Here is a 23,898-nt window from a genome sequence, read left to right as displayed (position 1 = left end):
TGTTTAATTTTTATTACTACTATTTTTTGCTGCACATTGCAGCTTGCAGGAGCTTAGTTCCCTGATCAGAGATTGAACCCTCTCCCTTAGCAGTGAAAGCACAAAGTTGTAACCACTGGACCACCAGGGAATTCCCATTACTCATGTTTTAAAATAACACATCATTCTTTTAAATTTGCTCCTGGCTCTGAGTACTGTCCTGATTTGATACCCACTTTCCCATGTGGCTCAGCTGGTAAAGAATCCACCTGCAGTGTGGGAGACCTGAATTCAATCCCTGGGTTGAGAAGATCCCCTGGAGAAGGGAAAGGCTACCCACTCCAGTATTCTGGCCGGGAGAATTCCATGGACTGTATAGCCCATGGGGTCGCGAAGAGTCGGACACGACTGAACGACTTTCACTTTTCACTTCACCCATATATCAGTACACAGATAGGCAGGCTCACCCATCCTCATGGCTAAGTCCCATGCCCTCCACAGATTTTGTGCTAATGCCATATACTTTATGATTGAATGTCATTCACTGAGTACGTCTTTTCTCTGCAACAGCAAAATGTAGAAATATTAAAGATTTAATTATCTGTGACTATAAGGATTCACTTATCAATTGTTGTAACTGAGGAATTGATCAAAACCAAAATTCAGTTCAGTTCAGTCGCTCAGTTGTGTTCAATTCTTGGTGACTCCATCGACTGCAGCATGCCACGCCTCCATGTCCATCACCAACTCCCGGAGTTTACTCAGACTCATGTCCTTCTCCTCCCGCCTTCAATCTTTCCCAGCATCAGGGTCTTTTCAAATGTCAGTTCTTCGCATCAGGTTGCCAAAATCCTGGAGTTTCAGCTTCAGCATCAGTCCTTCCAAAACCAAAATTTTAATTCTTTTAAAAATTATATTTGGGAATTCCCTTGCAGTTTAGTGGCTAGGACTCCAAGCTTTCAGTGCTGAGGGAGCAGGCCCAGTCCCTGGTCGGGGAACTAAGATTCTGTAAGCCGCACAGCATGGTCAAATAAATCAATTTATTCATTCATTCACTTTTAGTAAAGATGCATTTCTCAATACATCTGGGCTTTAAAGAAAACCACACAATTATTATACTGATGGTCACTGCTGGCAACAGTAAGCAAAGTGCTGGGTCAGCCCTCAGAGACCTTGTTCCTACTTAGAAGAAGGAAGGATAGAAGAAATGCTGAAACTCCTTCCAGTTTTAGTCATCTTTTAGCAAAAACTATTTTAAGTTATCTGTTAGTGGGAAATTTTATTGGTTCTCCTTCAGTTTAGTTTCAGTCTTTTACTTAGAAATCACTTGGTCCAGAAGAGGATTTGCTACCTAGTCAGTAGTGATTCAGGTTCCCAGTGCCACTGTTGTCACTCTTCCTTTGTTTCAGGCTCCATCTTGACATTTTCATTCCCAGAACCAGCACAGTTGGGTGGCTTTAGAGAGGGGCTGTTTAGAAAGGGGAGGAGGGTGGAGGTGGCAGATCAGCTTTAGGAAGATTGTGTGGGCAAGTGGAGATGGTGTTTTTCCTGAAAACTGGTGTTGGGTGGATGCTGTATGACCCAGCTGTGGCCTCTTTTACCCTTGAAAATCACTCTTGAGAAAGGGAAGTAGTGCCTGTTACTAATGAATTTTGAAGATCAGAAGATGTGATATTTCAGCTTTTTATTGTGGAAAATGACAGACATTCTGGAAATCAGGTCATAGCCAACCTTGATAATGTTCCCCACCTGCCCTGTCTGCTCCCACCCACGTATGTCATTCCCTGTTTGAGCATGCATCTCTAAAAGATAAGAACTCTCTTTTAATACGTAAGCACAATACCATTATTATAGTTTTAAAAATAAACAATAAATTCTTTTATACCCAGTGTCTCCTTAGGATTCAAATCATATATACTTTTTAAAAATTGTGGTAAAATATACATGCATAATTTACCATTTTAAAGTATGCAGTTCAGTGGCATTAAGTACATTGACAGTATTTTGAAGACATCACCTCTAACTAGCTGAAAAGCATTTTCATCACCCCAAAAGGAAACCTCATACCTGTTAAGCAGTTACTCCTCATTCCCCACTTACCTTAGTCCCTGGTAACCACTAATCTACTTTGTGGATTTACCTGTGCTGGATATTTCCTATAAATGGGAGCATATGAATTGTGGCTGCTGTTAACTGGCCTCCTTAATGTTTTGTGGTTCACCCACGTTACAGTGTGCGTCAGCACATCACTTCTTAGCTGAGTGTGTTCCCTTTTCATTTGCTCATCAGTTCGTGGGCGTTTGGGTCATTTCCACCTTCTGGCTGTTTGGAATAATGCTGTGACACTCGTGTAGCGTATTGGTTTGAATCCTTGTTCTCATTTCTTTTGGGTGTATACCTAGGAGTGAAATTGCTGAGTTGTATGGTAAATCTATGTTTAATTTACTGAGTAGCCATCAAAATGATTTCCACAACAGGCACAGCAATGTAACATTCCATCCTCCATGAGGTATAAGGGTTCTATTTTTCATCCTCACTTGATATTTCCTCCTTTTATTTTTGATCATGGTCATCTTAATTGTGGTTTTGATTTGCATTTCCCTTGTGACTAATGATGTTGAGCATCTTTTCATATGCTCGTTGGTTATTTTATAGCATCTTTGAAGAAATGTCTAAATCCTTAACACTATTTTTTTCTAAAGTGGGTTATTTGTCTTTGTTGTTGAGTTATAGGAACTCTTTATGTATTCTAGATACTAGGTCCTGATCAGATACAGGTATCCCCTGCTATTTAAAAGTAGAGAGTTCCCATGAAACCTGAGAACATGTCTAGCTAATGGATGTACAAAATGAGTCAAGATAGAGCACAAATGCTCACAGACACAGTTCAAAGTTCTGCTGTCTTGATGCTGAGATGGAGTGTGGTTCCTGGGGAGGAGTTTGGCGGTGCCACTCACTTCTTGGGGTCCTGCTGCCTTTAAGGGCTTGCTGCAAAACGAGTGGTAAGCATTATTTTTGCTTTCCCCCTTTCTCCATAGAAGTGAAAATCCTCTTTAGATTTCTTTCCATTAGCGAAAATGGGTAGTGATTTAGTTATTTCATGAAAGCAAAGTGGCATAAAGGAAACTTTTACAAAAGGGCGTAGGGAGATACTTGTATATGATTTGCAAATATTTCCTTCCATTCAGTGAGTTTATCTTTTCACTTTCCTGATAGTATCTTTAATGCACAAAAGTTTTTAAGTTTGATTAAGTCCAGTTTATTTTCCCTTTTGTTACTTGTGCATTTGGTGAGAAGAATTCATTGCCAGACCTTAGGTCATGAAGACTTACACCTTCCCCTGTGTTTTCTTCTAAGAGTTTTATAGTTTAGCTCTTACATTCAGATCTTTGATCTATCTTGAGTTAATTCTTGTATCTCATGCAAGCGCCTTTCTTCATATTTTGCATGTGGCGATCCAGTTTTCCCAGGACCACTTGTTGTAGAGACTGTTTTTCCCCATTAAATGGTCTTGTCTCCGCTGCTGAAAATCAGTTGACCTCAGCTGTGTGAGTTTATTTCTCTCGGTTCTGTTTCATTGATTCTCGTGTCTGTCCTTATGCCATAATCACACTGCTTTGACTAGCCTAGCTTGGTAGAAAGTTTTGGAGTCAGGAATTATGAATTTTAAGATCAGCTTTTCCAGTTCTGGGGGGAAATATTGGAATTTTGATAGGATTGCATTAAATCTGTAGATTTGGGTAGTATTGCCACCTTAACAGTATTAAGTTCCCTCATCCTTGAGCATGAAATATCTGTCCATTTATTTAGGTCTTCTTTAATTTCTTCAACAGTGTTTTATAGTTTTCACTATAGAAGTCCTATAGTGTTTAAGTCTTAGTTAAAATTCTTCTTATTTCTTTTGAATGTTTTTCTAAATGGAATTGTCTTCATAATTTTATTTTGAGATTGTTCATTGCTACTGTATAGAAATACAACTGACTTTTTTGGATGTTGATCTTGTACCTTGCACATTTGCCTTATATGAGTTTTTTATTTGGGGGTTTCTTTATGCGGACTTGTTAGGATTTTCTATTTATAAAGATTACATCATCTGCCAGTAGAGGTAGTTTTACTTCCTTTCCCATTTGGATGCCTTTTATTTCCCTTTCCTGCCCAGCTGCCCATAGGACTTCCAGTAAAGTGTGGATTAGTGTTGGCAAACGAGCATCCTTGATTTTGAGAGAAGCATCCAGTCTCTCAGCATTGACACTGACTAACTGTGGGTTATCATATGTGTTATATTGTCCTTTAGTCTATCAAAACGGTGTATTCTGTTAGTTGATTTTATATGTTGAACCACCCTTTCATTTCTGGAATAAATCTCACTTGGTGATGGTGTGTAATCATTTTAATATGCTGTTGAATTCAGTTTGCTAGTATTTAGTTTGAGGATATTTACATCAGTATTCATCAGGGATATTGGTTTGAGTTTTCTCATATGGTCTTTGGCTGGCTTTGGTATCTGGGTAGTGCTGGCCTCGTAGATGAATTTGGAAGTCAGGCTCAGGCCATTGTGTATTGGAATCTCTTCTTGGCACTTTCTGGGGCTGCTCATACTGCTCCCCAAGAAACCCAACATGCTCTGGTCACTTCTCCAACTCTTCTGCACTGGACCACAATTCTGGTCATAGATATTTAGTCCATCTTTGTGGAGATTCTGCTGCCCTTGACCTCCAACTTATGGGGTGTGGTTTTGGGAAGAAAGGAGTCTTTACCCTGCTGACAGTGTTCCCCTATGACCAGCATTTCACTTGTCATCCTGAAGAGCCTCTGCTATGCTCACAGGTACTGTTCCCTTCTCCCCGTCTCACAAAAACTGGCCCTGGCCGGCCTCCAGCCTGTGCTGCGCTGGGTCCAGGTCCTGGTGCTGAGGAGGCAAAAGGGTTTTATGGAAACCTGGGCTGTCTGCCCAGTGGTGTGCTCTTTTAACTACCCCCGGCCTTCTCCGGGAACCACGTGTTAAGTTGTGGATGCAGCAGGCAGGGCGCCCACCGGACCAGCATGGCCTTCTGCTGGTGTGTGGGCAGGAGCTGCTTGGACTTGGGGGCGCAGCCAGGTTAGCACTGAGGCAGCATTGCCTCCAGGGCAATATTCTGCCTCTGCACCTGCGGCACCCGCCCTGGGTGAAGCTGTTGCTTGGCGGGACTCCTGGGAGATGGTTCCACACACACACTTGAGCCTCCGTACTTGGATGCCATATTTGCAGATTTCTTGCAGATCACTGAAATTTACTTATAACTCCCAAGTCAACACTGTGTGCTTTCACAGTCCTTTGCGGGCTTGTGCAGAGCAGCAGGGTGTTTGAGTTCAGCATGCTAGCTCCCAGCAGAGCAGGATGTGGTAACACCCATCTCCTTGTTTCAGCTCCCACTGTGAACATGTGTCTTTCTCACTGTTTCTTTCTTTTTTTTAATTATTTTATCTTTGGCTGTGTTGGGTCTTTGTTGCTGCATAGGCTTCTCTCTAGTTACTATGAATGGCAACCGCTCTCTAGTTATGGTGTGCTGGCTTCTCTTTGCTGTGGTGTCTTGTTGCAGAGCACGGGCTCCAGGGCCTGGGTTTCAGTAATAGTGGTGCACAGGCTTAGCTGCCTCACAGCATGTGGGATCTTCCCGAAGCAGGGATTGAACTGGTGTCCTCTGCATTGCCAGGCAGGTTCTTAACTAACTGGACCATCAGGGAAGCCTCCCACTGTTGCTGAGGGCCATGTGTTTCATGTTTTGTGCTTCTTTGTGATGGTTTTGCTATTTAAAGTGGGCTCTGGGCCTGGTTCTGAGAAGGCCTGGAGTGTTCTAGGCACGAAGTTTGTGATGTGCCTTATGGGGAAAATACAGGCATGAGTTCCATGTTAATGAATAAACAGTATAGGTTAAGTTGTCTTTAATCAAAAAACACATAAGACAGGGTATGTGTTGATCAGCTGGTAAGCCCTACCCTGTGTTCCCCTAAGACAGTGGCTCAGTAGCCGCCAGCCTGATGTCCCGTCTGGTCTGGCTCAGCTCAGGGCTCTGACTGAGTCACAGCTGTGTCAGGCACCTCTCAGGAGCAGTGGTGCTGTGCTGTAGCAGGAAGCATGTCCCTGAGCTACACTCAGACAGGAGTGGGGTCTCTACCTGAGCGGGGAGGGCATCCCAGGAGACTGACAGGGAGACCTGCAGGGCCAGGGCCTGCTGGTGCTGGAAACAGGCAAGCTGGGGGGCCAGTGACGAAGATGGGTGTTTTGGGAGCATTCACAGCCACAACAAGGCTGCAGAGGATCGGTCTGGACGCTGTGCCACCACCCAGGTTGTAGCTGCTGGCCTCTGCCTGTATGTGGACTATGCTCATGGATGGGTGGGGAGTATGGGGGCTCAGGACGGTCCTGGCGTCCCCTTGAAAGGTGGCCCTGGAGTTGAGTCCCCATCCTGCTGAGGCACCACGTGACTGAGGGCCAGGCACCCCAACAGGAACACAGTGCTCCTGCTTGGTGGGCGCCTGTGAGACCTCACAGGGGAGAGTCCCAGTTTAGCGTATCATCACAGCCACCCTTCCACCCTTAGAAAAGGAAGCCTGTCTTTCCAGGCAGGTGCCTTGAGCTCTGGTTATTGCCATGGGCACAGGGAGGGCACATTTTGATGCTCGGTGCTCATGGAGGGCCGGAGAGGTGGGATGAGCCTGCCTGTGAGGCAGGCTCTCCGCCCAGACCTCAGTCCCAGGCCCACACCTGCCGTTCACTAGTGTGGTTATGGTTGTGCTATTTCTTCAGCGACTCATTTGGGTTGGATGTGGAGTCCTGGGGCAACACTGCATATTTAGGTGACATCCCACCTGCTCGCTGTGGCCTAAGTGCCCCTTTGCTGTCTTCCTTCTGAGACTTCTCTGCCCCTCTCAGGTTCCCTCACTGCCCAGGTCCTTTCCTTTCACCTTTCCTAAGGGTTTACAGATCAGTTAGTGGAAGACCCTGCTCAGCATGGCCTAGGAACCACACCATGCCTGCTTGAGAATCCGGGACCCAGGCCCCACCTACAGCCTTGCTTCCCATAGAGCAGGCCCTGCTGCCCTGTCCCACCGCACCAGCCTGTTTTTCCAGCCACATGATTTTCCAGGCTTTGACCATTTGTCCTGATCTACCGTTAACTCCATTCTGCTCTGATTCATTGCTACATCCTCCTGAAATAGCATTTTTATTCAAGCCAGAATTTTGTGGGACGTCTTCCAAACTTGCCAGGGCTCTGTGTCTCCACCATGGACTACAGCAGTGAAGTGTGTGTCCTGCTGGAAGAACCCAGACTTCATTGCAGTGCTGCTCCCGCATCACACAGGTCCTTATCCATGAAGGTGACACAGCAGTCATTCTCAAGAGATGACGGTGGAGATGGCAGAGGCCCCATGGTAACCAGGGTCCAGCTGCCAGTCCCCTTGTTCCCTAAAGACATGATCGTATGAATTTTCCTATACAAAAGCCTACTGGGAATTTAATTGGAATGGTGTTGAATCTGGAGATGAGGGTGGGGCAGTGTTGGAACTCCCCTTTCTTTGACCTCCGTGTGTGTTCTGTGGCTTCCCATCTGTTTCCGTTTGCAAACTGCCCGCTACCCCGTCTCTTCACTTAGCTTCAAGTTCCGTTTCTTGGAAGGAAATTCTGTAGTCCCCCTGTGCTAGCTAAAGCGATACATTAGAATACCTAGAGTTGTAAAGCTTGGTGTAAAGCCCTTATGCTTATAGCTCTTATGCAGCATGTAAAGCAAACTGTCATGAGCTACTGCAGCATTAACCTCAAGTTACTAACATCAGGGAAGCAAGACAGCACACACGTCACTGCCGGGACTCAGGCATGCTCGTGAGATGAGGTCGCTGTTCAGGGTCTTTGGGTGCACATCTTTCTCCATCTGGCCGCCTGCTGCCATGGTCCTGAACCTCCCTTGGGGCCCGAAGGGACTGGGTAGGGGGGCAGGGGTCTTCCTGGACAGGATGCTGCCTCTCCAGGTCGCTCCTCCAGCACACACCCTGCCCTACCCCCACCCCCCCTGTGGTAAATAGCCCAGGCCCAGTCTGCCTTCCCACTTGAAGGAAGAGCACTTCTAGGTGTGGGATGACCTTCTTCGGTTCATCTGTTGCAGTTTGCCTGGTTATGCAGAGCCTGAGGCAGGTGTGATCAGAGGTGGTGGAGGCCCTTGTGCCAGTGGGAGTCCGGGAGGAGGAAGGGCCTCTCCATGATGAAGACCAGAGAGAGGACGGGCTTGGGTGGAGGGGTGTGGGGAAGCCAGCCTAGGGCTCGCTGGAGCTCCCTCCCCTGACAGGCTTGGAGCAGGTATGTGGCTCAGATGCAGGCTTAGCTTGCTACACCCCAGTCCCCTCCTGGGCTTGGGGGCCCTGCATCGAGGAGAAGCCAGTAGCGGCCCCTTAGCCAAAAGAGTAAAGCCATCTGCCCTGTGTCCTACCTCTGCCTCAGTCCTCTGCCCTCCTCCCTCCCCCCTTCAGCAAGGCAACCCACCACTGGAAGCAATAAACAGATGCTGTGCATTCATAGACTCACTGTTCACACCATTAACATGTGGTGGGGTTTCTGATCCCCAGGGGCCTGGCAGGGACAAGCGTCCACCCAGACGCACTGCTCTGACTCCCTGTCTCTCTGCAGCAGCAGCGAGTCCCCTGCACATGCTGGCGACACATGCCTCGGCCTCCGCCTCCCTGCCCACCAAGCGCCAGAACGGCGACCCCGCGGAGCAGCCGGAGCTGAAGCGAGTCAAGACGGAAGACGGCGAGGGTCTCGTCATTGCCCTGAGCGTGGACGCGCCGCCGGCTGCCATGCGGGAGAAGGGCGTCCAGAACTAGCGGCCAGGAGAGCATTTCTCACTTTAATGTCAACTCTGTGGTGCCAAAAGGAGACACTGCCTCTCACCGACGCTCGGAGCGTGTTCCCTCGGTGGGTAGAGGGCCCTGCGGTTGGACTTCACCTCAGCACTGGAAACACAAACCCAGGTGGCCTTAAAACTCCTTAAGTTAAAAAAAGACTGAAGTCGCCCCTGAACACCAGAACCACAAACAGCAAAGCCGGGCTCCGGCAGTGTCTCCCCGCCCAGTGCTCAGCTCAGCTCCCAGTAGAGGCTCACAGTCCTTCCCAGGGAGGACACGCCCGGTGCGAGCAGACCTGCTGGGCCTGGGCCGGAGCCACCCCACCGCCCGCTGCCAGTAGACAAGACAGTATTTTGTTGTTCACATGTGGAATTAGAATATTTTGAGGTGTACTTTCTTTCTTTACAAAATAATGGGGTCTTTGACATTTCAGATCACTCCATTTCTACTCTGGAAATTTTGGAATCACACAGGACATTTTGTGTGGATTTCATTTGGGGAGAAGAAACAATGTAGTTTTGTTTGTTTTTGTTGTTTGTTTTCAGCCTATGGAATGATTTACTTTTGTCTGTCCTGTTTAAGTCAGATGGAGCTACTTGACATCTGCAAATTTCCCATGTTAGAGCAGTTACCTGATGAATTTAATCCTCCTCCATTTCCATGTGTAGGACGGACATACAGACGGACACCCGCGGGCCACTTGTAACCCTGACGGAAAGAGCTGCCAGGCTCCTGGAGCTGCACTTACCCATTTCTCTTTCTTGCTACTTTTTGTTGTTTGTTTCTTTGTGTTGACTTTGTCCCTGGCATAATTTTCCACTCTAAGTAAAACAAGTCTCCTATGTATTGTGTATGTTTAAAACAACAGAACTGTTACTTCTTCATTTGGAAAAAAAAGATTCAATCTTTTATCACACACCTTTTTCAAACAAAGGTCACAGATTTCTCCGTGACACGTTCGCTATTTTAGGTGCCGTCACCAGCTCTCGGCATCGTCCAGCCAGCCGGCCGCCCCGTGATGTTGTGGTTTGCCCCCACACAGCAGGAGCGGCTGCTGGGGTGGGGCAGAAGCTGCCTGTTAACACGAGGGTCTTGGAAGCAGGTGCCCTCCATCCGGTAAGCGTTGGAAACACCTAGGTTACTTTCTGATTTGTAATAGGAAATTCCCCTCAACCTTTTAGAACTGAATCTAATACTAAGGCTGACTTCTCTCCTATAAAAAATAAAAGCGAGAGAAAAGGAAATAAAGGTGAGAGAATGAAAACTCGGAGGCCCACTCGGCCTCAGCCCGCGTTCCTCTGGAAGAAAGCCACTCACCTTTCCAGAGGTTTCTGGGGTCAGAGCTGAGCAGCATGCAAACAGAAAGAGGGCTCTGGCCTTATTGTGCATTTTTAAATGTCATCATCATAACGTTATTTATTTAAATGTAGTTATTTTGGTATTTAATTTTTTTTAAAGAGAGGAAAAAAAAAAAAAAAAAAAAAACCCTGTATTTTCCTGGTGGAATGAAACGGCTCAGAATGGTATATTTAGGCAATTTTAAAACATTTATTATTTACCTAAAGACCAAATATGATAAATCTGTTCTAAGTATTGTGTGTCAATCCACGGTATGGAGCTGTCACAATGTTATTGCAGATAATGCATATTAAAATTATGAAATTACTGCACACTAGCTGGATTTATAACTCAGCCATTTAAAAAATAAAAACAAAACCATCATGTGAATGAGACCACGTGTGTGACAGTAGCAAAATCTAACTTGCAGACTGAAGCACGGACGGATCAGAGCACCTCAGGGCAGCAATCTACATCTCCCAGGCACTTTACGGATACCTTGGAATGTATATTTTTATTTGTCTTTTTACAGAGAAGGTTTGCAATTTTAAAAGTAATTCAGATGTGCTGTGTCCTGTTTGTGGGGTTGGGTCACTCTGCTGAGTGCTCCAGACCTGTCAGTCATGGGCCACTGCAGCCCCCTGACCGTGAGCTCTGGGGAGGTGAGTGGACAAGACCACCTTGGTAGGGAGACGACTCAGGCGACGCGTATCCACCACCATCCCAAAAGACCCTGATAGACTTTCCCTGTGTAGGCCCAGTCTATCAGTTGATTATTTCTGAGCCTAAAATGTAGACTTTTGGGGTTTGGAGGGATTTCTGCTGGGTTTATAGGTAAGAAAAGTACCCTGTTCTCAAATCTAAAGGGAGAAGGATAGTTTTGCTGCCGGGAGCTAGAGCATGTCTTTTTCAAAGGCGAGGCGTTCTCTTTCCTGTTTCCTGCTGTCTTGGCTCATTCATTGGCACATAGATGTTTAAGAATATCAAGGGGAAGGCAGGGGGATAAAACATAGATTAACAAACTGCCACGTCCTGGGCAGTTTTTAAAATGTTTGAATTTAGCTGTGAATTCCGTTCAACACCTGGGAGTCACTGAGCTTGTGTCCTTGTGGCCCCACTTGATGCCTGGTGCTACATCAACAGTCACATTGCACTTAACTCCCGCCCAGCAGTCCACTGGTGGTTCCTAAATGTCATTTCAGAAAGTCTCTGCTTTGACCTTTGCCAAACTTCTGAGCTCCTTCAGGGACTAGAAACTTTATTTCAGCAGCTTCACCCTGAACCAGACAAAAATACAAAAGGGAAACTCACATGTGATCCAAGTGATGTGGCGTATCCCAAGGTGTCCGTGCATGATTTAGGGTTGATCTTCCTCTCGTGTCTAGTAGAGTCTCCACTCAGACAGTTGAGCTCCTTAAATGCATCACCCCTCACATCGTCCTCTCCTAGAACAACAGAGTAGGCGAGGCCACGGTCGGAAGTGGGTGGGGCGTGTCAGGACTTGGGATTTCTGTGCTATGCGACTACAAGGAGACAAGTGACAATCTTCAAGTCCTAACCTCCACTATTCTAGAAAGTATAGTGGTGATTTGTGTGCAAAGGTTTGAAATTTTAAAAGTACCAAGTTCCTGAAATTCAATAAAATATTTTTATTAATTTTAATTGAATACAGAGTATCATTGTCATTTTGATAAGCTTAAGCAGGCACTGCTTTTTTATATGCTCTTTTCCCAGCACGCCAAAGCCTAGGTAGCACTGGAGCGCGTGTTCCAGGACACTGCTGTGACAGCATCAGTACAGGCTCCTTGACCCACCAGGAGAACGGGGGCACTGAGTGTCTGTGTGGGAAGAGGGAGTTGGGTCACAGGCCGTGATGACAAAGTCTTGCTGGCTATTATCCATCCTGTTGGAGTTTTAAAACGAACTTTGAGGTTATGGTCGTAGCTGCCATTTCTTCTGATTTGTTCCTGAGCCTGAGATACATTCTCCCGTGAGATGAAAATTGTGTCTAAATTTAGAGGCACATAGGTACTCCAGTCCCCAAGGCACTGTTAACACTTAGATTGTCCAGCTACTGAAAAGTCTGTGGCACAGATTGCTGATGTCCTAAGGGGTAGTAGGAGAAAGGAGGAATACTGAAATGACGCCACAGAGGCCTCTTTGGGAGATAATTGAAGCTCAAGGACAGAGTTCACAGGGAGTTTTGTTCTTGACATTCATGTCCTAATGTAAAAACAGTTCATCTTAGCATAAAAGAACTGCTCCTCGTGTACTGAGACTGTCTTTCCTAACGGAAGCATCCCTAAATATTTTTTCAGATCTGTTGTCCATGCTGTATTAATAGATGCTTTAGGATGTGTTAGGTCTTACCTCCCCCTTCTCACTCAGGAAAAACTATGGTAGTTACTAGGATCACCTTGTTGAAGTTAAACTGAGTCAAATAAGAAGGGACAGGTATCTTAGAGAATAACCTACCTTTACCCAAAGAAAAGTTGTTGTAAGGGACTTACCTGGTAGTCAACTGGCTAAGACTCCCAATGCAGGGGGCCTGGCTTCTATTCCTGGTTTGGTCCCACATGGCATAACTAAGTTCGCATGCCACAACTAAGACCCGGCGCAGCCAAATTAAATACTTTTTAAGAAAGATGTTGAAGGAAGCCTTTAGGTATAGGAAACAGTTCAGTTAACTGATAAAGAGTTTCTTCATGTAGCAAAAGCCAAGCTATTGTGAGAAGGCCCACATTTAGGCCATATTTTGTGTGTAAGGAAGACATTTGGGGGGCATTCCCTGGCATCCAGTGTTTAGGGCTCCACGCTTCCACTGCCAGGGGCACAGGTTCAATCTCTGGTCACTGAACCGAGATCCCACATGCAGTGTGGTGCAGCAAAGGCAGGAGAAGAAAGGAAGGTATTGGGGCATGTCATGAATCTCTGTGTCATCACCATATAGTAAGTTGAGGCCTAAACATGGGAGGTGAAGGAATCCGTAGTATGGAGCACAGGTGTGAATGGTGGCCTGCGGGCCAGCACTTACTGCAGGTCTTTGTGGAAAACTGTGCTGACTTGACGTGTCTCTTGTGACCTCTCCCTCCATCCACGTTTATGTGCACAGCAGTACAAAATTAGATTTTAACATGGGTCTCAGGTGACCTCTGATGAGATGACTGAAGCTGCGGGCACAAAATTTCTGATTTTAGAAATGTCCTGAGGTCCCACACTCTGCCCTATGTCTCAACCATTGGCTGAACAAACAAAGCATCTATCACAGTTCTCTGAAAAAAGAAATAGGAGCAGGAGTATTAAAACTGTAAGAACAACCAGTGTGGTGACCATTTTCTTGAATTTTTCTTCCCTCTTGTATCTCCTAGTGTAGACTCCAGGACAGCCTGAATGTAGGAGCTGCATCTTAGGAATGAACAGAATACCCAAGAGAAGCCCTCTCCCCATGAGGAAAGGGGGGACCCCTGTGGGACATGGGGAGGGGAGTCACAAACCTATACTTCTCAGCAGTAGCCCTGGAGACAGGACTCAAAAGAGGAACTAGGCAAGGGGACTTCTTTCTAGTCCAAAGAAGGTCAGGGAGAGCGGAGGGCAGAAATACTTTTCTTTGGCCCCAAGAAGTGTACAACATCACACAGAGGCTAAAGCCTGAACTTTTTAGCCAAAGGCCAGAAAAGGGGGTACCAGGGAGACAGGACATTAGAGAAAAACTCCCTAGGGCTAGGTATGGTATTCTGGGCTCACCCTCAGCCGCACATGCCTGGAATTGACCTTGAGGAAGCAAAGCAAAGGCTTTATTAATTGAACAAACTCCCATAAAGACTGGCCCCAGATAGCACTGCAGAGCTTGGCAAACAACTAACCCCAGACTACAGCCTACAGAGGGCAGGTCAGCGTATTTAATCTGAATCTAGCTAGGTTATTTGCCTGCTTAAAAAAAAAAAAGATTCTACATTCACTAGAGGATTTAAACAGGACTCAGGTTCATAAAATGAACAATGTCCAGAATGCACAAAATCTCTTTGTGCCAGGAAAATCTCTTAAGGGGAAAGAAAGTTAACATGTCAGTTGAAGTATGTTGGAATAATTGGAAAAGGACATTACCTTTCTATGACTTTCATTATTGTAACCAAACTCCATGAAGTAAAGGCAGAAATTCTTGAAATGAACCAAGAGCTATAGAACTTAAAAATAACAAAATAATAATAACAAATGAAAAATCCAGTGTATCAACAGATAATTGGAAACAAACCTTAGGCTCAGGGACCCATAATATACACTGGCTTAGTGAGTAAGAGGAGGAAGACATCAGTGTTTAACAAATATTTTTTAAATTGATGCCTGAAAATGTCCCAGATTTAATTGTAAAGATTCACAGTTTCAAATAGGATAAACCCAAAGAAAAACCATGTCAAGGCATTACCACTGGCTATGAAACAAGATATTTTATCTGGAAAGCAGCCAAAGAAAAGTAACTCTTGCATACAGAGTAACAATAATCTGAATATAAATTTCTCATTAGAAACCATGGAGGCCATATGCCTAGAAAATTTTCAAAGGGCTGAAAGTAACTGTCAATCTAGAATATTATATCCATAGAACATATCAGGAGTGCAGATTAAAGGGTTCTTAGATGGAAAAAAATTGAGAGAATTCCTAACCAGTAGAGATGCTCAAAAAGAAATGCTAAAGGACATTCTTCAGGCAAAAAGTGAGTAATAGCAGAGAAAAACTTTGGAATGAAGGAAGAGATCAACAGAAATGGTAAATATTGGGGGAAATACAATAACTAGTTTTTCCTTTTAAATTCTTTAAAATATCCTAACTTTCCAATGTAAAAGTGTTAATATTGTCAGGGTTTTCAGTGTATATACATAATATGTATTGACAAAAGTACAGTATAAAGGAGGAAGGCAAAGGTCTGTAGGTCTCTACATTTCTATATTGAAATGGTAAAACATTCTGAAGTAGACCGAAAAGCTAGCTTTGTGCAGAACAAAGATAAAGGAAAAATCCAATGGGCAAATTAAAACGGAATGCTAAATTTTTCTTTTTCTTTTTTTTTTTGAGCGACTTTCACTTTATTTATTTATTTATTTTTTAATTAGTTGGAGACTAATTACTTCACAACATTTCAGTGGGTTTTGTCATACATTGACATGAACCAGCCATAGAGTTACACGCATTCCCCATCCCAATCCCCCCTCCCACCTCCCTCTCCACCCGATTCCTCTGGGTCTTCCCAGTGCACCAGGCCCGAGCACTTGTCTCATGCATCCCACCTGGGCTGGTGATCTGTTTCACTATAAAACCATTGCAGTTCCAATCCGAGTAACCTTTAACCTCAGAGATGCTCTGGGAGTTAGAGCTCCGTCTAGCTTTCGAACTTTCCATGCCTAGCAAGGCTAGGCGCCTCCTGACTACCAACCCAAGTTTGAGACCTAGGCCACAGTACAGTAGCAACATAGATTACAAGTCCCTGGAAAGTCTATGATCCGATAGATTAGGTTAGTACTTCTAATTCCCAAGGAGTTATGAAATGGTCAAAGAGACCGAAAAGTCTGACCGAGAAAGGAGAGTTCGGTCCACACGCTTTGCCCTTTTCTGGTCGGTTCCCGAAGGAGACATTGGTTGCCTCTTGACATTGGCAGGTCAGTATAAACCCCCGACAGGTTTCTGCCATAAGCCTTATGAGGTCGCCGTGGAACCGAAGAGCAGGGCTCCTCACTTGCTTCGAGCAGGGCGTTTCATTCATTCACACAAGCACACCATAGAGTTAGTAAAGTACAGCGGAAAATGTGTTTGCTAGGAGAACAAAGAACTAGAGCTCCAAGCATCCTTACCTTGTCCAGAAGTATCCCGGACCAGCCCCCAAGATGAAAGGTTGTTGCTGAACGATAAGACGCGGGATTCTTGGCCTTCGGAGGAGATGAATTCAATCCGGGGCCAGAGACGAGGCTGGATCGCTCAGAGCTTGTGTAATAAAGTTTTATTAAAGTATAAAGGAGATAGAGAAAGCTTCTGACATAGGCATCAGAAGGGGGCAAAAGAGTACCCCCTAAATTTTTCTTGAAATAACACAAAAGAAGGCAGAGAACAGGAAATCAAGGCAGAGGGGACAAGCAAAAAAAACAATATGGTAGGATCTTATCAATAATTACATTGAATATAAACAGTCTAAGCATGCCAATTAATAGAGTGTCAGTTGGATCAAAAAGACCCAACTTACTTTAAATAATATGGATAGGTTAAAAGTAAAAGGATATAAGAAATAAATCCTGGAAACCTTCAAAAGAAAGTTGGACTATATTAATGTCAAAGTAGATCTTAGGAAAATTACCACACCTAAAGGACACTGCATAATGGTACAAGGTCACCTTGCCAAGATGTCCAACAACCCTAAGGTTCCAGGCACCCAACAACTATCTCAAATGAAGCAGGGACTTCGGTTTCTGAATCCATGGAACTGGGAAGTCGTCACTCCATCCATCCTACCATGTAAATAGCACAACAGCCTGAGAATCAACAACTAATCTTGGATCTAATGGAGGTGAGGATGCAGGGCAAACCACTACCCCCAAGACTGGGAAGACAGAAGGGAAAATACAAGAGTGGGGACTGAGAGTCCGCGTGCTGCAACAAAAGAACCAGCATGACACGAGAGACCCAAAGTACCCAGAGAAGTAAGTAAAATTTTTTAAAATTACAAGCATTAACTAAAAGGAAAACAATTCATACAGATGGAGCAAGCATCAGAACCAGACATGACAGGGTGTGGTGTTAGCAGATGGGATTGAAAACAAGGATTAATATGCTGAGGACTAATGGATAAAGTAGGCAGCATGCAAGAACAGATAGGTGATGTAAGCACAAAGATGGAAATCCTTAAGAACTATGAAGAACACTGTAACAGAAATAAATGTCTTTGATGGGCTTGTTAGTAGACTGGACACGACTGAGGAGAGAATCTGCACTTCAAGAGGTATCAGTAGAAACGTTCACAACTAAAAAGGTAACAGAAGAAAAACTAGGGGGGGGCGGGGAAACACCGAATATCCAGGGACCATGGGGCAGCTACATAAGGTATATAACCTATGTGTAACAGGAGTGCCAGAGAAAATGGAAAGGAACAAAAGAAATATTTGAAACAAGAATGAGTAAGAATTTCCCCCAGTTCCAGGAAGCGCAGAGAATGCCAATCAAGATAAATGCAAAAACAAAAACAAAAAAAGCCACAACCAACTACCTAGGCGTAACATTTTCAAAGAACAAGGACAACAGTGCAAGACAGTAATAGATGTAGTACATACTAATCCAACTATATCAGTAATCACTTTGAACATCAATGGTCTAAATACACCAATAAAAAACACAGATTTTGTAAAAAAAAAAAAAAAATTGTCAGAGTGGATCAAAAAACACGACTGTGTGTTGTCTACAAGAAACTAAATATGAAGACATTTCATATAGATTAAAAGTAAAGAAACAGGAAAAGATAACCATGCTAACACTAATCAAAAGAAAGCAAGAGTAGTTTTTCTGTTTTGGCTACACCACGTGGCTTATGAGGTCTTAGTTCCCCAACGAGGGATTGAACTCTCAGCAGTGAAAGCACAGGGTCCTAACCACTGGACTGCCAGGGAATTCCCAGGAGTAGTTATTTTATTTTCAGACAGAGCAGACTTCAAACCAAGGAAAGTTATCACCAATAAAGAAGGGCACTGCATGCATCATGATAAAAGGAGCAATTCTTCAAAACAACCTTAACTAAATGAAGCAAAAGCTGACAGAACTAAAACAGATAAATCCACATTACATTTTGACGCTTCAACACTCAACTCTAGGTGACTGATAAAAAATAAGTAGACAGCAAGTCTATAAGCCCTGAGCAACCCCAGTCAATGTAACTGTGATTTATGGAGCGTTCTGCTCAACAGAATACACATTCTTTTCACATGCACATGGAACATTTCACCAATATATACCAAATCTTGGGTAATAAATCTTTATAAGCCTTAAAGAAATAAAACTGTACATAGTATGTATGCTTTTTGACAATTAGGGAAATCAAAGTAGAAATCAATAATAAAGGTATTTTTTAAATTCTCAAATGTTTGGATACTGGAAAAAACTTTTTTTATTTTTGATCTGCACGGCACACAGCATGTGGGATCTTAGGTCCCCGGACCAGGGATTAAACCCGTGTGCCCTGCAGTGGAAGTGTAGTCTTAACCACTGGACCACCAGGGAAGTCCCATAGACAACAGATTTTGAGATAATCCATGATTCAAAGAGGAAGTCTTAGAAATTACAAAAAGTTTTAGAAATTAGAAAACTGTCGCAGAATGAACATGAAAATATATCAAATTTGTGAAAACAGCTAAAAGAGTTCATAGGGAATTTTATAGCACGAAATGCTTATAGAAGAGAAAACCTAAAATTCAGTCATCTACCATTCTACTTTAAACTAGAAAAGAATGAACTAAAACCCCAGCAAACAGTCAATATAATTGAAAAAGGAGATGAGAAAAATATCAATGAAATAAAAACTGATTCTCTGAAAAGAAAAAAAAATTAGCAGATTAACTCCATCTGGAATGACCAAGGAAAAAGGACACAAATGACCACTGAGGAAGGAGAGAAGGGCTGTTGTGAAGAGCTCCAGTAATGGCAGCATTACTGGTGACCGCCCAGATCTGGAAACACTCCAAACATCCTTCAGGAGGTGAAGGAGTAAACAAGATATGCTAAGTGGAGCCCCACTTGGAGATCAAGGAAGAAGCTACTGAAACAACAGGTATTTCCCATGGAATGAAGACTCCAGACTCAAGATGCAGACTGCATGCTGGGGGTTGAACTGTACCCTCTTCCCCACTAAATATGCTCAAGGCCTAACCCTGGTTGAGACAAATCAGTGGAGACAGGAAGGATGTTTGTTTGCCCTCTGAGGCTGGAGGTTGGGAGAATGGGCAGTGACTGCCGTTGGGAATGGGGCTTCAGTACTGGATGATGGAAGGTTCTGGAACTAGGGAGACTGCACAACACTGTGAACGTATGTCCTCAGTGCCATGAACTGTACTCTGTAAAATGATTTAAATGGTCTATTTTATGCATACTGTAGAAGGTGGGGGTGAAAAATATGATTTACATGATGAGCTTACAAATCTGACCCAACACAGCCACCGAGCAAAACGAGGGGTTGAAGGGTTCAGGGGCTGGAGTGTAGAGTGGAGCTTAACCCCTGGTCTGCCCAGGATCCCTGGGGGATTTGCTAAGGGAAGAAGCAAATTCGTCCGCTCAGTGCCAGCCCCGGAGGTGGCTGCTGCATCTGACCGAGTCAGGCACACCCACGCCTTGAAATGACTGCAGAAGCCGGGATGCAGAGGCTGTGTGTGTCCGCCCTGCACCACATCACAGCTGAAAGCGCCTTGAAGCGGAATTTCACAGAAAAGGTCTCCAGCTGGATCTTCTTTGGAGCCTCAATCAAAACAGACTAGACGCTGGCCATTGTGTACAGAGCAGATTCGGGAGACTGCCTGGCCTCTTACAGACGTCCTGCCCCTGCCCCTAGCCTTGATCCCGACTGGGCTGCGATGGAATTAATCTCCCTGAAGCTGTGAGGTTGCTTGGGGCGGACTCAGCCCTCAGGTGCCTGACAGCCATTCCATCCTCCCTTGTGGACCATTTTCCGAAGGCTTTGAATGGTGTCTTTCAAGACACAGGCTGACCTTCAAAAGAGGAGATGTTACAATGATTTTAACATGAAAAACTCTTCAATGGAGCAACAGGAGACAACTCTTTTCTTGGAATTAGAAAAGCAATTTGATTGGTGGGTCTTATTCATGCTCATAGTGTTAAGATGGTCTGACTGTTCTGGGCTGGACTGGTAGCGGGTGTCCATCTGCAACCTCAAGGCCACGTGCAGCAGGCACTGGGAGGACAGGCACTGTCAGCAGAGACGCTGTCCCCTGGACGTGAGAGTCCCAAGTCCAGCCCCTCTAGTATGTGTCAGAACAGCAGGAGTCACTGTGATTTCCTGGAGTCACACGTCTGCTCTGGAGATCAAGACATCTTCTGCCATAGGACCTGCCCAGGAAAGTAACTGGTCCTTTGAAGTAACTAGCCCTCATCAGTTCACACCCCCCAGAAGACAAACTCACTGTCATGCAGGTCGTATTCGATGACAGAGCTCTGACTGGTGGCCAGGATGAGGACTCTATACAGAGTCTATGATATTCCGCCAGCATCTGTGGGCAGCACAGTCAGAACAGATGCCTAGGTGAAAACAGCCTTTATGCATGGTGACATTTCTCATAGATAAAACTATATATATATATACACATATATATATATATATATACATATATATAAATTTCACTAGGTGTTGCTGCAGATCTTTCTTGTAAAAACCCACGGTATGTTTCTATTTTGGTGGCTGTGGTATAAATAATTTTAAAATGGATGCCAAAACTATAAAATTACTAACCCGAAATCCATGATGCCAAAATGTGGCAAGAACTTTATAAGAAAATTACAGACGAGTATTTCTAATACAGATATACACACACAAATCCTTAAATATACAGCAAGTAAGATTTGGCAATAACTAATAATAACTGAATAAGAAGAGAAGGACAACACACCACGACCAAGTGGGGTTTATCTCAGGATTGCAGAGTTGGTTGAACACTCAGAAATCAATGTGATTCACCACATGAACAGAGGAGGAAACCATCTTACAAAACCACGTACCCATTTGCAGGTCACACCTCCTTCACCTTGGTGCTCTCAGCAGCTCATCTGCCCGCCTCGTCTTGACCCCACCCAACTGCACCCCAGGGCAGACTGTTCAGGTGGGTCCAGAGCCCTTCAATGCTTAAAGGGCTTAAAAAACCCTGCATTCTGCAGAGAAACGTTAACAGAATCCACAACATACATACCATTTCCAACATCCAAGATACAACCCCACAGTACTAGGACACGCAGGTTAATATGACTCGTACACAGAATAAAAGAAAATCAATGAAGACTTGCTCTGAGAAGATCCAAATGTGAGGATGACCAAAGATTTTAACTCCTGTACTATACATATGCACAAGGATGTAAAGATTGTTCACATACATGAACAAATGAAAAAACTTAGTTAAGAATTAGAAACTAATTTTAGAACTGACAGATTCATCTAAAGTTTATATTGTAAAGTCTTTAAAGAAGAGTGGGCAGTAATAGGTCATTTAGTGGTATTCAATGACATGATCCTATTTTTTTAAACAGGAAAAAATACTTCAAAAAACTGTATGAACAGCCTTAATAATCAGTGAGTGAGATAATATAAGGTCTTATATATGTGTACTTGAATCCAAACAGGAAAGAGACAACAGCAGCAGATTTGAGGGAATGGCTAGGAAATTCCACAAATTTGATGAAAGACATATATCTAGATTCAAGAAGCTTAGCAAGCCCCATGCATGATAAACACAAAACCAAATGTAAACATATCATAGTTTCCAAGTTGTAATTCCATAAAATAATTCTTATCCTCTTGAAACAGAGGACATGGGAAGGACAAAAGGAAGACTCACAGCTTCTTTCCACACAAGTTGAATAGCTTTGCCATTAAAACAAGCAAACATGAATGACAGTGCACTTATGGTGTCCTCTGTGATATTAATTACTGATGGGGAGAAAATACTTATCACATCCTGATACATTCTGTCCCTCAGCTCTTCAGAAACAGAAACAATCATTTCTGAGTTTTTGGAATTCCACTAAAATTTTATTTTTAGCTATTATTCCATTTGCTTTCAAGTTCATCTGGGAAAAAAAGTGCTTAAGATCAGCAGAGCCCTGTAATCAGAACATAGTTCTTCCTGAAGCAGTACAGTAAGTCCCTGGGTAATAAATGAATCAGTTGATAGATGGAACTCTAGTAGGGCAACCGCGTAATTTTCATCCAAAATAGAAAAGAAGGTTAAGGTGGATGAGACCCTACAACCTGGGGCAGGAGGCGGAATGGGATTGAGTCACAATTGGCTTGAGCACTGCCTGACCATCTGGTGCAGAAAGATGAGGCCCTGTCCTCATTCATTACATGCTGGGAAATCAGGCCCAGACTGAATGATGAAAATAAGACCCGTACATCGAACCCAGTGAAAAGCGTTTTGTTTTAATCATGAGCCAATACTAGAAACCATAAAGGAAAAAGGCTGATCAATCAGACTAGGTAAAAATTCAAGATACACAGCAAAGTAAAACCCCTCAAACTGAAGCAAACACAAAGTGAAAAAAATGACATGGGGTGATTATTTTTAAAGTCCTTATAAACAAAATACACCAACAGAAAAATAAGCAAAGGCATGAGTAAGCAACATACAAAATAATTTCACATGGCCAGTAAATGTATTCCAAAATGCTCAACCTGGCTAAAAATTGGAGATCTTTTTTCTCCATCAAAGATTAAAAAGCTTGTGCTCAGAACCTTCTGGTGAGGATGAGGTGTCGGTTATTGAAGTTGACACAATCATGGCAGGCATGATAAATCTTACACATACAGATCCTCTGGCCTGGCAATTCCAGTTCTATTATCCAAAGAAATAGATGGACAAGTGTGTAAACATGTATGCACAAGGATTTCCATTTCCAAATGTTTATAAAGGCAAAAACTACAAGTAGGCATCTTTGGGCAATTATAGTATGTCCTGAAATGTTCTTGAATTGTGAAACATTAAAAGAATGGTCCCAATAATGCGATTGAAAATCACAGACTTCACCCCCAAAGGCATGGGGGTTCTAAAGGTCATCGTCTCTGGAGGCAACTCAGGGTGATGTTGATTCCCACTTCATATTCTTCTATATGTTCACCTTACAGTGAACATTTTGTATTGTGATTAGTATCTTATGATCCATTGTGAAGACCAAAATTTCAGCACAAGTTCCAAAAGTACTAAAATTGATGAAATACCTTTTACAGACAGAAAAGAGGCCAGGGACCAAGTTGTGTGAAATCACCTACAAGTTTGGTTTGGTTGCAGAAAGGAAATGCAAACATGAGAAGCTTTGGTCTCACAAGCTGCAAAGTAAGGAGGGGAGTGGGCCACACCCTCCCAGGCCATGGTGAGGACTGAAGACTAACGGGACAGACGAGCCGGGGGCGTGGGCGGGGGCGAGGCTGCAGGGCACGGAGGGCTCTGTCCCCACCAGACACATTGGAGCCCTCCCTCCAGCCCCCACTGCCTGACCACAGCCTGGAGAGCAGGCAGGAGAGCCCAGTGCATGGGGCCCCAAGAGATGGCTCCCAAATGTTCACACGGACACTTGGGGGACACACGAATCAGGCTGATACAGCCCAGCCACTAAGTGGGGCTTGGGGGAGCCCTGGACACAAGACTCTCACGCCGACCCCTCCGCACCCACGTTCAGGGGCTGGCAGGATTCAGCCAAGAGGCTAAGTAGAGGTGGCCCTGACTGAGAACATGCTTTCCCTACATTAGGCAACCAATCAGTGGTTATCAGTTTGAGAAACCAAGTCTGCTGCTGTCCTTAAATGAACCGAAGAAGGTTCACCCAACAGCCCACGGGCCAGGGACAGCTCTTCCCGCCACCTCGGCCTTCCAGACCTCAGCCTGCCCTCCAGGAGCCTCATCCAGGGCACTTCCCAGGTAAGACTCGGTGTTGTCACCACCCCGAGGGGAAACCCCCGAGGAG

The 23,898-nt window shown here is 44.3% G+C and overlaps 1 protein-coding gene across 1 annotated transcript in view; it reads left to right on the top strand.

The window, feature by feature from the left end:
- The window catches only part of FOXK2 (forkhead box K2), a 50,779-nt gene extending 38,918 nt beyond the window's left edge, over window positions 1-11,861 (top strand). The window contains exon 9 of the mRNA XM_061144436.1: window positions 8,639-11,861. Coding sequence (XP_061000419.1) covers window positions 8,639-8,835 — 197 coding nt within the window. The 3' untranslated portion in view covers window positions 8,836-11,861. The remainder of the gene's footprint in view (window positions 1-8,638) is intronic.
- Window positions 11,862-23,898: the final 12,037 nt, after the last annotated feature.

The sequence above is a fragment of the Dama dama genome, chromosome 5 (assembly GCF_033118175.1).
Source record: "Dama dama isolate Ldn47 chromosome 5, ASM3311817v1, whole genome shotgun sequence".
Lineage (NCBI taxonomy): Eukaryota > Metazoa > Chordata > Mammalia > Artiodactyla > Cervidae > Dama > Dama dama.
Note: the sequence above shows the minus strand (reverse complement) of the source record. Positions and strands in the feature narration are given on the sequence as shown.